Consider the following 14,098-nt stretch of genomic DNA (forward strand, 5'->3'; position numbering starts at 1 on the left):
CCTGCCGCTGCCGCTGCTTTGGCTGCTGCGTCATACGCCCCAGAGCCGCCGGGACGGAGGGGCTGGGCCTGGGGACCCCCCGGTCTCTGCCTGCACGCCCCCCGACGCCCAGACGTGCCCTCCCCGCGCGGGGGGTTCGCCTCGGTCTCCCACGTCTGCCTCTGCCCGGCTCCCGGCGGCCCCAGCTGTCACTGGTAAGGAGGCGGCGGGAGGCGCCCGTGGGGGGGGCAGGGAGCCGGGGGTCGGCGCGCAGGGCGCGGGCGGGAGAGCCGCGTCGCCCGGGCATCGGGTCGGGTCGGGCCGACTCAAGTCCCCTCTCGGACTCGCCGTCATGGGGAGTAGAGACCGAGACTGGGACACGCCCCCCTCCCGGGGCACTCAGGGAAGTTATCTAACCCGGGGGCGGGAGCCCCGAATTTAAGGGTAACCTGACATAACCTGGCATCAAGATGATTGTTCTGAATGAGACACGCGGGCCCGGGAGGCAACCGTTAACACTCTGGAAAACATCTCCAGAAAAAGCTCCTAAAACACATCTCTGAGAAACAGTACCCCAATTATGATCCCTCTAAACAGCAATAGAAGGTGGTAGTAGAAATTGAGTGGTAACCTTTACCTCTGCAACCATCGTTTCTGCTAAAATCTCAAGGCCAGCATATAACATCCCAGGGGAGCCCTGGAAGCTGGGAAACTAGAGAACTAGGTTGGTAGGGGGGGTAGGGAGAAGAGAGCCAGTGGTGACTGTGTTGGGAGAGTTGGAGTCAAGAAGCTCGGGAGGGGGGCCCAGTGGTTTCCCATCCAGGTGTCTCAGGGAAATGGAGACTGGGGGCACACCTGCTTGAGTCCTTGACAGAAAAATAGGCAAAGAAAATGGGGACCAGTTCCTCAATATTCATAACTTTCTCCTCCCATCCCACTTCTAGCTAGGCCCCCCCAGGATGCAATGGCACAGCCCCCCCGGCTGAGCCGCTCTGGTGCCCCCCCACTTTGGGACCCAGCTTCCCCTGCTCCCACCTCAGGCTCCAGGCCTCGACTTTGGGAGGGTCAAGATGTGCTGGCCAGATGGACAGATGGGCTGCTATACTTGGGGACCATCAAAAAGGTAAGACCTTTGATCTCTGACTTGTCACCTTTTCTCATTTCCCTTATCTAGTTCTGACTTCCATTTGATCTTCTGTGCCCACCCATTCCAGGTGGACAGTGCTCGGGAGGTGTGTCTGGTCCAGTTTGAGGATGATTCCCAGTTTCTGGTTCTATGGAAAGACATCAGCCCTGGTGAGAGGCCTGAGGGTGTGCATCCCGTGGAAAACAGAAACCTGGTGTGGGGGGCAGAAAGGGCTTAAGGACAGGCCTTCTGACACTGTATTCTTCACAGCTGCCCTCCCTGGGGAGGAACTCCTCTGCTGTGTATGTCGCTCTGAGACTGTGGTCCCTGGGAACCGGCTGGTCAGCTGTGAGAAGTGTCGCCATGGTGAGAGCGGGACACCTGAATGGTCCAGCTTGCCCTGGGCCTTCCAGGCTGCCTCTCACCCTTCCCTCTAGCACTGGTCCTTATACCACCTGTCCTGGCCTGAGTCCCCAAGTCACTGCTCTGGCCCATCTCCTCAACCCTGTAACCTCACTCCCTTCCAGCACAGGGAGCGGCAAACATGGGATGGGACATGTGAGCTCTGCAGGCAGAAAGTAGTTCAAATACACCCTTTTCTACCCATGTGACCTTGGGCAAGTCCCTAAACTTTAAAGAGCCACAGCTGCCTCACCTGCTATTAAAATAAAGGTAACACGCCCACCCCAGCAGGACCACGGTCAAGAATGAAATGAGATGGGTAAGACTCCTCCTGTCCCAACACCTAGTGCAGACAGGTATGCAACGCAATGAGTGGTCTATCAATATTATCGTTATTCAGCTTATCACCAGGACTGCCACGTTCCAAGGGCCCCAGCCCCCGGAGAGGGAGAGGGCACATCCTGGGTCTGCCGCCAGTGCGTCTTTGCCATCGCTACCAAGGTAAAGGCACCTTCCTGTGGGAGCCTCCCACCCCCAGCCTCTCCCGAGTCCTTTCTTCCCCCACCCCTGAGGCCGCTTGCCTGTTCCACCTGCAGAGGGGAGGTGCGCTGAAGAAGGGCCCCTATGCCCGGGCCATGCTGGGCATGAAGCTGTCCCTGCCGTACGGACTAAAGGGGTTGGACTGGGACGCCGGGCATCTGAGCAACCGGCAGCAGAGCTACTGTTACTGTGGTGGCCCTGGGGAGTGAGTAGTGAGGGGCGGGGGTTAGGGAATAAGTTGTGGGGGGCGGTGGTGGATGCAGGGAACGAAGGAGAAAGAACAGGGTGGCTGGCTGGAGTGTTGAAGGTGTGGGAGAAGGTGGTGAGCTGGGTTTGGGGCAGTTAAGGAGGGGTATTTGGGGGTCACTGGTCCTGTGTTTCCCCTCAGGTGGAACCTGAAGATGCTGCAGTGCAGGAGCTGCCTACAGTGGTTCCATGAGGCCTGCACCCAGTGTCTGAGCAAGCCCCTCCTCTACGGGGACAGGTGAGCCTGGCTGGGCTCTCCAAGAGCTCTGCTCCATCCCCTCCATCCCCCACCCTCCCATCCCAGACCTGGTCTCTTCCCAACCTCTGCAGCTTTGCTTACCTGTTGGCCCGGTCCTTGCTTGGGCGTCCCCCCCCACCACAGCATGGTGTAGTTTTCCTGTAAAAAGTATTTTTCTCCCTCTTGCCCACGTCCAGGTTCTATGAGTTTGAATGCTGTGTGTGTCGGGGGGGCCCTGAGAAGGTCCGGAGGCTACAGCTTCGCTGGTGAGCTGGATGGGGCACGAACTCAGCGTAACTCCTCCCTCAACACCGCCAGTTTTTCACCTTACAGGCCCCAGCCCCCCGCCTTGGGACACCCCCTGGGTTTTGTAACCCTTCTACCACCTTGACAAGTTAATGTTTCTCCAGGGTGGACGTGGCTCATCTTGTCCTCTACCACCTCAGCGTTTGCTGTAAGAAAAAATACTTTGATTTTGACCGTGAGATCCTCCCCTTCACCTCTGAGAATTGGGACAGTTTGCTCCTTGGGGAGGTAAGGGGTAGTGCAGCTCTGGGGGTCAGGGTGGACCAGGGAGATGTGGAGAAAAGGGGGAGGGAGGGAATCACTGCTCCCCTGACCCCATTTTCCTTCCCCTCCCCCAGCTCTCAGACACCCCCAAGGGAGAACGTTCTTCCAGGCTCCTCTCTGCTCTCAATAGCCACAAGGACCGGTGAGTTGGAGGGAGGCTCAGAAAGAGATGGAGATATGGTATGGCAGCCTGGGAGGGGAGGGGCTGCAGCCCACCTGGAAGATCACCTCTGAAAAGGACTGAGTAATGGCATAGGAGGGTCCCTTTTCTACGGCACTGACCTTATATTATTTCTCCCCTTACCCCAGTTTCATTTCAGGGAGGGAGATTAAGAAGAGAAAATGCTTGTTTGGTCTCCATGCTCGGATCCCTCCCCCTGTGGAGGCCCCTACTGGAGATGGAGCCCCCACCAGGTCACTGGTCCAGGGGGGATGGGGAAGTTCTCAGGGTGTATGTATGGAGTCGGGGAGGTCTTGGGGTGTCCGGGAGGGGGCTGGGGGGATAAGGAGGCCTCTTACAGCTTCCCTTCAGGGCAGGGCCCTGGGGGAGGGGTCTCACGTCCCCTGGGGAAGCGCCGGAGGCCGGAGCCAGAGCCCCTGAGGAGGAGGCAGAAGGGGAAAATGGAGGAGCTGGGGCCACCCTCAGCAGTGCGCAACCAGCCCGAGCCCCAGGAGCAGAGGGAGCGGGCTCGTCTGCAGAGGGCACTGCAGGTACAAGGGCAGGGGCACCCCGTGGGGCAAATGGTGGTGTGGGAAGAAATCAAGGATTATCTCTCAGTCCTTTGCTCCTTCTAGGCCTCAGTGTCTCCACCACCCTCCAGCCCTAACCAGAGTTACCAGGGCAGCAGCGGCTACAACTTCCGGCCCACAGATGCCCGCTGCCTGCCCAGGTCAGTGCACCTCCTGCCTCCAGCCAGGTGTACTCCCTTGGAACCTCTCTTCCAGTCGTCTACATCTTCTGGACTTTCTCACCCAGAATTCTTTCCCCTCTCTCCCTTGGCTGCCCACTCCTTTTCCTAGAGACACTTAGAGCCAATGTCTGCTTCCCAGTATTCTGGGGACAGGGGTTCCTTGAGGGTAGTGTTTGAGCTCTGCCCTTCTCAGGGGAGAGGGTCCTGTTCCCCTGCTTCGGGTCCTGACTTTCCCCCTCCCCCAACCCCAGCAGTCCCATCCGGATGTTCGCTTCCTTCCACCCCTCTGCCAGCACCGCAGGGACCTCTGGGGATGGTGAACCCCCAGACAGGTGAGATTCTACTCCTCTACCTGTGATACCTCTTTTCTCTTCACCTCTGTGCTCTTAAGTTCCTTGGTCTCTAACCGTTTTTTTTTGTTTCTCTAATCCACATATGGCGTCCATTTCTGGTCAGTCCTTAATCTCCATCTGGACTGACAATTGCCTTCTCTCCCTAGGTCACCCCTGGAACTTCACATTGGTTTCCCCACAGACCTCCCTAAAAGTGCCCCCCACTCGATGACTGCCTCATCTTCCTCAGTCCCAGCCTCCTCCCCAGGTCTTCCTAGACGCTCAGCACCCCCTTCTCCCCTGTGCCGTAGTTTGTCTCCTGGAACTGGGGGAGGAGTCCGAGGTGGGGTCGGCTACCTGTCCCGAGGGGACCCCGTCCGGGTCCTTGCTCGGAGAGTACGGCCTGATGGCTCTGTGCAGTACCTGGTTGAGTGGGGAGGAGGGGGCATCTTCTGAACAGCCTGCCTCTGCCCACTTACTTCCCCATTCACATACACCGGCACTTTCATACCCTGACCTCTGACCTCACCTACAGCTGGGATGTACCTGCGGCGGTAGGGGGTACTTCGCCCTACTGCCCAGGCTGGAATCCAGGTGGGGGGTTGGGGAAGAGGCTCTCTCTTCTCTACTCCCTTCATGATTCCTGACCCTTCCCCCATTCCTCTTCCCATTTCCTTTGATGTTATTTTGTTACAGCTTTTTAAATATTTTTAAAAATTATTTAACCCCTGGGGACGGAGACTGAGGAGGGGAGGATGATAAAGGATCCTGGGCTCTGTATCATTGAAATAAAAATAAATAAACTTAGCAGCTCTGAGTCATTCTGAAAGATGAGAACAAAGGGACTAGAAGCACTTCTGATCTTCCCAACCAAATTCACTTTTTGACAAGGAAAAAGGAAAATGACAGAACTAAAGCTTTATTAAGGGTCCAGTCATCACCTGGAAGGCAGGGGGCATTGAAGTATATGAAGGGAACGTGGCAAAAACAAAGGCTCATCACGGTGGGGCTGTGCCGGACTCAGGAACTGACCCTGTAACCTGGCGCACCCAATGCAGGTACGGGGAGTTCCCCTGTTCCACAGGCAATGCAATCACCTCGGCCACTTCGTAAGGGTGTACAGAACTGGGAAAAAGATGGGGGATCACTCAGAGATTTACCCGAAGGAGCCCACCCCCTTAGACTGCCCAGCAAGTCTCACCCCACAGGACACACCCTCGCCTCTACCCATAAAGTTCTCACCGAACAAAATCTGTCAAAGCTGGAACCAAGGAACTTCGGGTTTTTATCATCTAAGGGAGGGAAGACAATTGAATCAAAAGGTGAAATTGATTTCAGGATCTCAGACGAGGGACAGGGATCAAAGTAAGTGGTCAGGGAATTAAGTTTTTGTTGGGTGAGGGGACGTTTCTCACCATCAGCACTTCACTGTCCTCCTCAATCTTTCCTTTCCACTCATAGCTGAAAAGGTCAGGAAGAGAGCGCTGTGGCAGCAAAGATTTCCCCCAAGGAAAAAAGACTGCCAGTCAGACCCGAGAGGTAGGTTAACCCCCCAACTTCTATAACTCACATGGATGTAATCTGAGGAATGAGGTTGACGCAGGCTGCCAGGTGCTTCTCCACCACAGCCCTGAAGGTGAAAAGACAGCCCCATTTAGAAACCCCGTGACCCGGATTTTTGCACTGGCAGCCCAGAGACAGGCAGGAAGCAGCGGGAGGGCACTCTTCTCCCCCACCTCCAACTCTCCCTTCCTAAGCATCCTTCCTCGCTCCACACTGAGGTCCCCACCTGGCGATCTCCTTGGCGACCTTCTCGTTGGGGCAGGTGACAAAGGCTGCAGAGACCGAGCCGGCAGCGTAGGCAGAGCCCGAGGCCGGCGAGGGCTGGGACGGGGGGCTTCCTGAAGCCATGGACAGCAGGGCTCGGGGTAGCAACAGAAGGCGAGAGACTACAGGCAGCAGGGCCGGCATCCAAAGAAGCGACAGGAACAGAGCGGCCTGAGAGCAGGAAGTGAGTTCTGTGTCTCCCCATAAATACCCCGGGAAATTGCACCCCGGGAACCCTTTGCTTGGATAGACACTCAGGCTCTGCCTTCCCTCTTCTGCACCCCGAAGGAAAAGGTCCCTGAAGCTGAGAGAGAAACTTGGAAAATTAAGACAAAGACTCGGTTTTCACTACCTCCTCCCGGGCCAACCTCTGGGATTTGGGGTGCGGGTGGTGGTCGAAGCTTCGAGGACCGGAAGAGGCGGGGCCGGTCACTCACCCCTCCGCCGAGCAGGAATGCGGGAGCCCGCCCCCCCCTCATGCAGCCTCTGCTGGTAGAGGAGAGTTGAATATCAAAGGCCACACGTTACGCCGAGGAAGGGCCCCAAAGCTAGGAAGAGCGGCCTCTTCTTACCTGGGCAGCAGCCACGTGATAAGAAAACAGCGCTGACCACGTGACAGTAGAAGCCAGACCACCCTAACCCCCAGAGCCAGCCAATCCTTGCCCTCACGTGGCCCAGTTTGTCCCGCCTCCCAGTGAGGGAGGGGCGAAGAGGGATCCAACCAATCAACAGCCGGGTCTGCAGACGTGCACGGAAATGGGACACCTGTTTCCGTGTAAACCGGAAACGTCCTATTGCAGGCTGAGGAGAGCCGCAGCGGCGTTCCACTGTCACGTGAGGGGGCCGGTCCCCTCAGGCGGCGGTACTTCAATGAGCTACGCGAAGAGACCAATCGCGGGACAGCCTCGCAGGCCACGTGATGAGAGACCTGGCGCAAGGAAAGGGGGTCTGGAGACCCCGCAGAGTCGATGCGTCAGGTTGTGGAGTGGGGAGTCATCCTTAAACCCCAGAATGTGCCTAGTAACAGCCCCTACACTGTTCCCGAGGCCTTAAGGAGTGGGAGGGTCTTAGGAGATTGAACCTCAGGGGGTGGAGAGAACGCCCCCTGCCATTTTGGTTAGGAGTGACAGATGCCTGAATTGGGGATGCACAAGTATAACCTGAGGAACCAGCTGTCCCCGGGTAGGGGGGAGTGATTAGGCAGACACGGCATGGCAAGACCATGCCTAGGTGAGGAAAGATGCATTTTAAAAAAAAGGACAGAGTGAGACCCTGTAAATGGGATAGAAGATGATTAAAATGGGGCTGAGGGCGCTCAGCCCTCTTAACTGAAACCCCAAAGCTGGAGACAGACTGGTGAATCGGTGTGCGGTGTGGGGGAAGGGCTGCAGGTTGGGGATATGAAGAGGACACCAGGAAGTAGTGATGGTCCTTTTGTCCCTTATCCCCTTGCTGTTTCACTCTCCGGGACAAGTCTACCTCTCACTCTTGGGTCTCCTTCCCTTAACCCATCCCCCTAGGAGCCAGGACCTGTCCTACATAAACTCCCTGGGGCCCGAGCACATCCTGTGACCCAAAAATGGAGACAGGGGCCAATGAGAGGAGAAATAGGTGGGAGGAGGAGAGAGAAAAACGCTCTTGCGTCACCCCCTACCCAGTATTCCCCCTTCCTCCTAGGTCTGGGGTCTCTGGTCTGCTCTGTGGGTATGACTGGGCATTTCCCAGGCTGAGTTCTTTCATACCTGCCTCTCTGGGGCTGGGGTCTCCCTGAGATCTCTGTCTTTGGGTTTGGAGTTTGTCTCTGAGATCTCTGTGGGGTCTTTCAGTATTTGCATTAGCATCTTTCTCAGGATTGAGTTTCATTGTTTTTTGTTTAGGGGGTTTCTGGGTCCGCGATCACCCTCTCTCAGAGATCTTAGAAACTCTTCTTTATGAGTCTGGGGTCTCTTGAGTTCTGCATCTCCGGGCTAGCTGAGTGTCTCCTGGCCCCGCCCCCACTGCCCCCAGGGTCTTGGAGTATCTGTGTCTCTCGAGTTGTCAGTCTCCGAGTCTGCAGTTTATTTTCTCTGAGATCTAAGTCTGGGGTCTCATATCTCTCTCTGGGCCTGAGTTCTCAAAGACCTAATTCTAGGTCTGGGTTCTTTCTGAATCTGGGTCTCATCTATTTCTTTGAGTCTAGTTCTTAGGTCTCAGTCCCTGAGATCACGTCTGAGTCGTGAGTCTAAGATATCTGTGGCTATGGAGAACCTTTTTGAGACAGGATGCTCAGGTTTTGACCTTTGACCCATCTCTCAGAGTGGGGGGCGGGGGGTCTGGGGTCTTTTTTTCTGAGACTGGGGTCTCTTTTCCTCTAGACTTTGGGTTTGTGCCTCAGATTATCCCCCGCCCTCCCACCACCCCGGGTGGCAAGGTATCTTTCTCTGTGGGTCTGGGGTCTCCCCATCTCAGGGTCTGGGGTCTGCATCTTTAGAACTGCTCCCTCTCTGGTGTGTTTTTGAGTCAGGGGTCTCTCCCTCTCTGGTTCTCACTGAGTAGGGGTGGGGGCTGCAGAAACTCTCTCCTCCTCCTCCTCCTCCTGCTCTTTCCTCTCGCGCTCGCTCCCCCGCCCCCCTCTCTCTCTCTCTCTCTCCCTCTCCCTGCTGCCGCTAATGATGAAGGGGAAAGAGATCGCCAGAAAGGGTGGGAAGATAGAAGGACAGGGTTGGGGGAAGAGCTGCAGAAATAATTTTGAGATGGGAGCTGAGAGATGAGGAAAATATCAAGGAAATAGAAGGATAGAGTTTTAGGAGAGGGCTAGGAGGGGAAAATGAAGAAAATGAAAACATAGGGGTGAAAAGAGAAGCCAAGAAGATGGGGGGAAGAATATGGTAGGGGGCTCAGAGTATGGTAGGGGGTAGAAAAAGACAGGAGATGGAGGGAGAGAAGAAGGGGCCAGATGGAGAGAGAGGGAGACAGTGGGGGGAGGGGGGAAGAGGAATGGAGGGTCCAGATGGAGGGAAGAGAGGAGAGAGAGAATGGGGAATGGGTTGGGGGAGGAGAGACCAGGGCAGGGGGAGGGCCAAATTCAGTGTGTGTTTGTTGGGGGTGTGGAAGGGGCAATACAAGTAAGACTGAGTGATGGGAGTAGGGGGCGGGTTAGGACCCTGCCCCACACTCTGACCCTCATCAAGGCCCTTGACCATTGAAATGTAATCCCTGGGGTCAGACATCCACTTCCTTCACTTCACCACTTTTATCCCCCTCCCCCACCTCCAATCCTTATTTCCATTCCCCCTCCCTCCTCTGGTGTCCATCACCTATATCTTTCCCCCCATATGGTGTCCGTTCCTTATATGAGTCCCCCTTCTGTCCTTCCCCTATATCAGTCCCTTCTCTGGTGTCCATTCTCTTCCTCACTTCTATCTGGTAGCTCCCTTATATCTCTACCACCTCTTTGCCCCCTCCTCTTTGACCCCCTTGTCCTAGTACCTATGAGGTCCACCTCATTTTCTCTGCCCCATGTCCATTTGGGCCCTTCTGGTATATTCCCTTGTCCCTAAAGATTTACCATGATTCCTGTCTCCTTTTCTCTTAGATCCATCCTTGTTATTTCTTCTCCACCCCATCCTCTCTTCCCCACCCCATTCCCCATCTTATCACCACTAGTCTGTGCCTACTCACTTTCCCCAGCTCTTATCACCCATTCCTCTTTTCTTGGCCCCTCTACTTCCTGGGGTGTTGGAGATTTGGGGAGCAAAGACATAGGTTTTGGTGGTTGGAACAGGACCTACAAGAGATCCCCATCTGAGCCCTGTGGAATTGCTCATCCTAGTAAATCTTTCCTCTTTCTCAACTGTGTTTCTCTGTCTCTTGCATCTGCTTCCCAGAATCATCCTTACTTAAGTCCAGACAATATTTGTATGTGTATATTTCCAGAGTTGCTCCTAAGCTAAGTTCCCCATGTCCTTCCCCCCTCCCGGAAGGTGTCCCCTGAAGTCTTACCTGCCTCCCTGTGGCTGCAGCCTGAACCAGTCCCTCCCATGATGATGATATGTATCAACAGATGTCTCCTTTGGGGGTCCTCAGGGTCTGATTGCAATGGACATGTTTCCTGCAGTGTCTGCAGTCCCAGAGCCTGGGTTTTGGTAATCTCTGTATCTAGAGGGTATTGGTTAGAATCTCTGAGGTGGCATTGAGATAGTGAGAGTTTCAAAGTATTGGGGTTTCTAGATACCTGTATTCTGGGGGCTCATCTCTGACTCTGACCTGCAGATTGGGTAAATTTGAAACATGTTTATAGACAGAAAGGGGTTAGATTTTTCAAAACTCCTATTCAGAGCTTTCAGTTGGAATGAAGTTCAAAGACCAGTTCTTTTCCTGCAATATACCCATGATTAATTATCCTGTAAAGGTAACAGGATTTTTCTTCCTCTAAACTCTGACTCTGATTCCTTAGGCCTATTTTCTATCACTTTGATGTCACCAATTTGATTTCTGTCTTCTATAGGGCCTGTCTCCTACATCCCTGTGATGGTGTGTGGCATTGGGGTTTAAAGGGGAAGCAGTTTGCAAGGATGGGGGCATGGGAAGAAGAACAGCAAAGTTGGGGAAGAAGGACCCTGGGTGGGGGTGGGTCTCTGAGCAGGGGTGACCCTTAGTTTACTGTTCTTCTTTTTTAGAAGTTTTGTCCCCAATCCCAGCTTTAGTCTTGGGAGACCCGCTCTATGTCACATACCTGGATCTTCCATTCTTCCCTCCCCTCTTTCTTCCTCAAGCTCCTCACCGAGCCTTGGGGAGGTTCCTGACTTGTAGAGTTGGCTCCCATCCTGTCTGTGTAGACGTGATAGGGCGGGGAGGGGGTGATGTAGGGGGCAGTATTGAATCTTCGACCTCCGACCTCCGGGCATGGAGTAGGGGAAGACATCAATTCAGTATTCATTCAAACAGCATATTTCCTACCTCCTCACTCCCCATCCCCTCCACAGCCAGATGCCTACAAGACCCATTCTCCCTGCCACCACTAGCAGAACCAGATCTTTCCCCAAAGGATGAGCAGGGTTGGGCTAGGGGAGGAGGGAGTGGAGGAAAGAGGAGCGGCGGGAGGGGAGGCCCTCTCATGACTCTGACTCTGGGAACAGGTAAGTTCTCTGACTCCCTCTCTTTTCCAGATGTTTAGCTCTTAGAGTCTCATGACCCAAATGTCCCTACATCCCCATCCTTCTTTCCCACAGCTCTGTAGTCTTCCTCTTACTCTCTTGCAGATGGGTGGTGCCACGTCCAAATCCTTGTCTTCTGCAGCTATCTGGATGACCTCCCTCTTCCTAGACACTTGCCACCAACCTCCCTGTGTTTTTCTTCTGCCAGTTTTGCTGCACCCTCCACCTTTTTATTTTTCTGAAGTGGTTGGAGAGCTCCTTCACCTTTCTCTGCCTCCAACTTGTACCTTCTCTGTCATGATATAATTCCCCTCTCTGAACCACTCCTCTGTATTTCTTCTGCCAAGTCTCCAGAGTCCCCTGTGATGTGATTCCCCTCACCTCTTTTTCCCCAGATAGAGCAGCTTATCTTCTGTTCCTGTAAAGTTACTGGGGCCCTCACCCCCATCTGTGATCTCCTCAAGGCGGGTGGGTTCCCCTTCTGCCCCTTTATGGACTCTCTTCTTGCCATTTTAGACACCTCTGTCTCCCAAATACATAGAGCCTCCCTTACCATTTCTGTGTGTCTCTGCCCCCTAGATGTACGGGGACCCCCTATGCACCGAACCCAATACGTTCATTCCCCATATGATCGTCCTGGTTGGAACCCTCGGTTCTGCATCATCTCGGGGAACCAGCTTCTCATGCTGGATGAGGACGAGGTGAGCAGGGTGGGAAGGCTGGGAAAAGACCTCTGGGTAGTGTGGGAAAATGTGGAGAGAAGGATGGGGAGAATCCTCATTAGCGAAGGGACGCGAGACACAAAGAAGGCAAAGAGAGAAACACTGGCAAGTGGTGGGAGGAGGGTGGCCACTGAGATTGGGGTTGGGATGTCAGAAGGGGCAGGTGTTCTCTCCCCTTGGCCAGGGGGTCTTTGAGGGCCATGTACAGTGATGGGGAGGAGATATGGTTCTAAAGATTTGTGGGTGCCTCCTGTTTTTGCCCTGCTCATATTGTGGGCTAGGTTAGGCTAGGGAAGGGAAACTAAGGGGCTTGGAGGAGGGGTAGAGACATGGGGATCACTTTGGAGGGATTGTCTCCAAAGCAATCGTCGGGACCCTCTCCTCTCGCCCCACTCAGTAAGCCCCATCACTGACCACTCCCTATCCTTTCCCTGGCGTGGGGCAGAGTACAGGACTCAGAGAGTGGGGTCTCTGAGTGGGGAAGCTGGGAAGGGGCTGCAGGGTACCAGGAGAGATGACAGAGGTCAGTAGGTCTGGGTGTGGTTGGCAGTGAAGATGGGGAAGGCTGAGATCAGGGTTTAGAGAGACACTGGGAGGGCTTTCGCCAGGGACATGGGGAAGGAATATAAGGGAAGAGATGCCTGGGGGTGAGGGGAACTGGGAGTATGGGAAGTTGTCTAAAGGAGTAAGAGTAGGATAGGGGCAGGGACTAGCCAGAGTGAAAGATGTGAAATGAACAGAGCATCCTTGTGGGAGGTGGCGGCCATGCAGGGTGATTAGAGTGTGGGTTCTGACTTTGGAGCTGGGTCAGCAATGGAGGATCCATCAGAGGAAACACGATGTGAATATGAAGGGTGGACGCCCAGAGGCATGACTGGGAGTGGGGGTGATTTGGGGATCAGCTTTAGAGAGTGATAGGGCAGCCTGCAAGACCAGAGGGGTGGTGAGAGATGCGCCCCGAAAGCTGTCAGGGAGGGTGTAGCGAGGCAGGGTTAGAACTGGAGTTGAGGTTAACCAGGGTTTCAAGGGATCTGGGGGGCAAGTGAGTGTGGAGAGGTGGCTGGGTAGAGAGCTTCCAAGGCACAGAGTCAAGTCCAAGTGTCCAGGGGAGGACACGGTGACTCAAGGGAGAGGTGGTTTGGGGAGTTTTAGGCACTGGGGGGCATTTGAGTGATTCACTAGTGGTCACCGGTCTTGACCAAGGGTTTGAGGTCTGTAGGATGAATTGGGGAAACTGGAGACTGTGTGAGGATGAAGAGGGAGGACAGTGGGTGGGGGGATGAAGGAATGACAGAGCTGGGGACAGACAGGTCCAGGGGACCAGTGGCCAAAGACTGAAATAGGAAGGGTGCGGAGGGAGGGAGTGGGAAATGAGAGTGTAGGGCCACAGGGAGCTGGAATTGGCTGAGTTGTGGAGCCCGGGCTGGGGACTAGTGGGGTGGGTGGTTCTTGGAGGGGTGGAGGTTAGGAGGAGGTGGCAAGGGCGAGTTGGGGATGAGGCTTAGGGAGAGGTGATGGCTAAAGGGAAGTTAGAGGGGCGATGGAAGGAGATGAAGGGTGGGGGGAGGTGACCAAGCCCTCTGGGGGGTGGGGAGGTTGGGTCCCATTCTGGCCGCAAGCCTGGCCGTGGGAGGGAGACAAGCTGTGGATCCTGATTATAAATGCAGCTTCTGCTACCCCCGTGACAGCCACGGAGGGAGGGAAGGGGGTGAGGGAGGTGGGAGGTTGGGAGGAAAACAGGGAGAATGGAGGAACTGAAGGTCAAGGGGAAAGTGGATTCAGGGAGCAGCGAAGACCAGAGGGGTTGTGGGAATTCCCTGGAGGGTGTTTCAAAAGAAATGGTGGAAGAAAAGAGGAGGGTGGGACGGAAGGGAATGAGGGAGACAGACTCGGAGGGAGAAGGGAACGAGAAATCGAGAAATCCACTCACCCCGAGACACTTAAAAGAGTATAGAGGGGCGGGGGCAGAAGGTGGTCAGGCCTGGTGGAAAGGCAGGCTCATCCTTCCTTGGTGGGGGAGGGAAAGAGAAGGGACGGCCTGGGCCAGCGAGGTCTGACACCCCCCCCCCC

General features: G+C 55.0%; 2 protein-coding genes across 7 annotated transcripts; one reads left to right on the plus strand and one right to left on the minus strand.

Moving 5' to 3' along the window:
• Positions 1-6: 6 nt before the first annotated feature.
• Positions 7-5,151, plus strand: PHF1 (PHD finger protein 1). 4 transcript variants are annotated; one of them, XM_024766347.1, is made up of 15 exons: positions 7-194; positions 924-1,102; positions 1,194-1,275; positions 1,376-1,471; positions 1,908-2,008; positions 2,104-2,252; positions 2,436-2,531; positions 2,729-2,797; positions 2,942-3,065; positions 3,176-3,243; positions 3,411-3,515; positions 3,623-3,812; positions 3,897-3,991; positions 4,264-4,344; positions 4,512-5,151. In XM_024766347.1, exons 2-15 carry the CDS (start codon positions 944-946, stop codon positions 4,798-4,800), a joined length of 1,704 nt encoding a protein of 567 aa, XP_024622115.1. In that variant the 5' UTR covers positions 7-194; positions 924-943; the 3' UTR covers positions 4,801-5,151. The 4 variants fall into 4 exon arrangements, 2 of the variants coding, with proteins under 2 accessions (XP_024622115.1, XP_024622116.1); XR_003006065.1 differs by lacking the exon at positions 4,264-4,344 and having other exon boundaries at positions 3,634-3,812; positions 4,512-4,646; XR_003006064.1 differs by lacking the exon at positions 4,512-5,151 and having other exon boundaries at positions 3,634-3,812; positions 4,264-4,343.
• Positions 5,152-5,247: 96 nt separating this feature from the next.
• CUTA (cutA divalent cation tolerance homolog) lies at positions 5,248-6,859 on the minus strand. 3 transcript variants are annotated; one of them, XM_024766125.1, is made up of 7 exons: positions 6,744-6,822; positions 6,609-6,660; positions 6,134-6,342; positions 5,915-5,974; positions 5,760-5,805; positions 5,587-5,636; positions 5,248-5,469 (listed from the first exon to the last, which is right to left on the minus strand). In XM_024766125.1, the coding sequence occupies exons 2-7, from the start codon at positions 6,648-6,650 to the stop codon at positions 5,343-5,345; spliced, it is 534 nt and encodes a 177-aa protein (XP_024621893.1). In that variant the 5' UTR covers positions 6,651-6,660; positions 6,744-6,822; the 3' UTR covers positions 5,248-5,342. The 3 variants fall into 3 exon arrangements, with proteins under 3 accessions (XP_024621893.1, XP_024621895.1, XP_024621894.1); XM_024766127.1 differs by lacking the exon at positions 6,609-6,660 and having other exon boundaries at positions 6,744-6,859; XM_024766126.1 differs by lacking the exon at positions 6,744-6,822 and having other exon boundaries at positions 6,524-6,733.
• Positions 6,860-14,098: the final 7,239 nt, after the last annotated feature.

This window comes from Neophocaena asiaeorientalis, unplaced genomic scaffold (genome assembly GCF_003031525.2).
Source record: "Neophocaena asiaeorientalis asiaeorientalis breed wild unplaced genomic scaffold, Neophocaena_asiaeorientalis_V1.1 scaffold46, whole genome shotgun sequence".
NCBI lineage: Eukaryota > Metazoa > Chordata > Mammalia > Artiodactyla > Phocoenidae > Neophocaena > Neophocaena asiaeorientalis.

What these genes read in the sequence shown, in the direction of transcription:
- CUTA (XM_024766125.1), bottom strand. Translation starts at nt 6,650, where the DNA reads ATGAGGGGGGGGCGGGCTCCCGCATTCCTGCTCGGCGGAGGG. An exon ending in GTCGCCAAGGAGATCGCCAG is followed by an intron (nt 5,975 to 6,133) that starts GTGGGGACCTCA and finishes TTTCACCTTCAG; the next exon opens with GGCTGTGGTGGAGAAGCACC. An exon ending in GCTTTGACAGATTTTGTTCG is followed by an intron (nt 5,470 to 5,586) that starts GTGAGAACTTTA and finishes TCTTTTTCCCAG; the next exon opens with TTCTGTACACCCTTACGAAG.
- PHF1 (XM_024766347.1), top strand. Translation starts at nt 944, where the DNA reads ATGGCACAGCCCCCCCGGCTGAGCCGCTCTGGTGCCCCCCCACTTTGG. An exon ending in CGGAGGCTACAGCTTCGCTG is followed by an intron (nt 2,798 to 2,941) that starts GTGAGCTGGATG and finishes ATGTTTCTCCAG; the next exon opens with GGTGGACGTGGCTCATCTTG. An exon ending in GATGCCCGCTGCCTGCCCAG is followed by an intron (nt 3,992 to 4,263) that starts GTCAGTGCACCT and finishes CCCCAACCCCAG; the next exon opens with CAGTCCCATCCGGATGTTCG.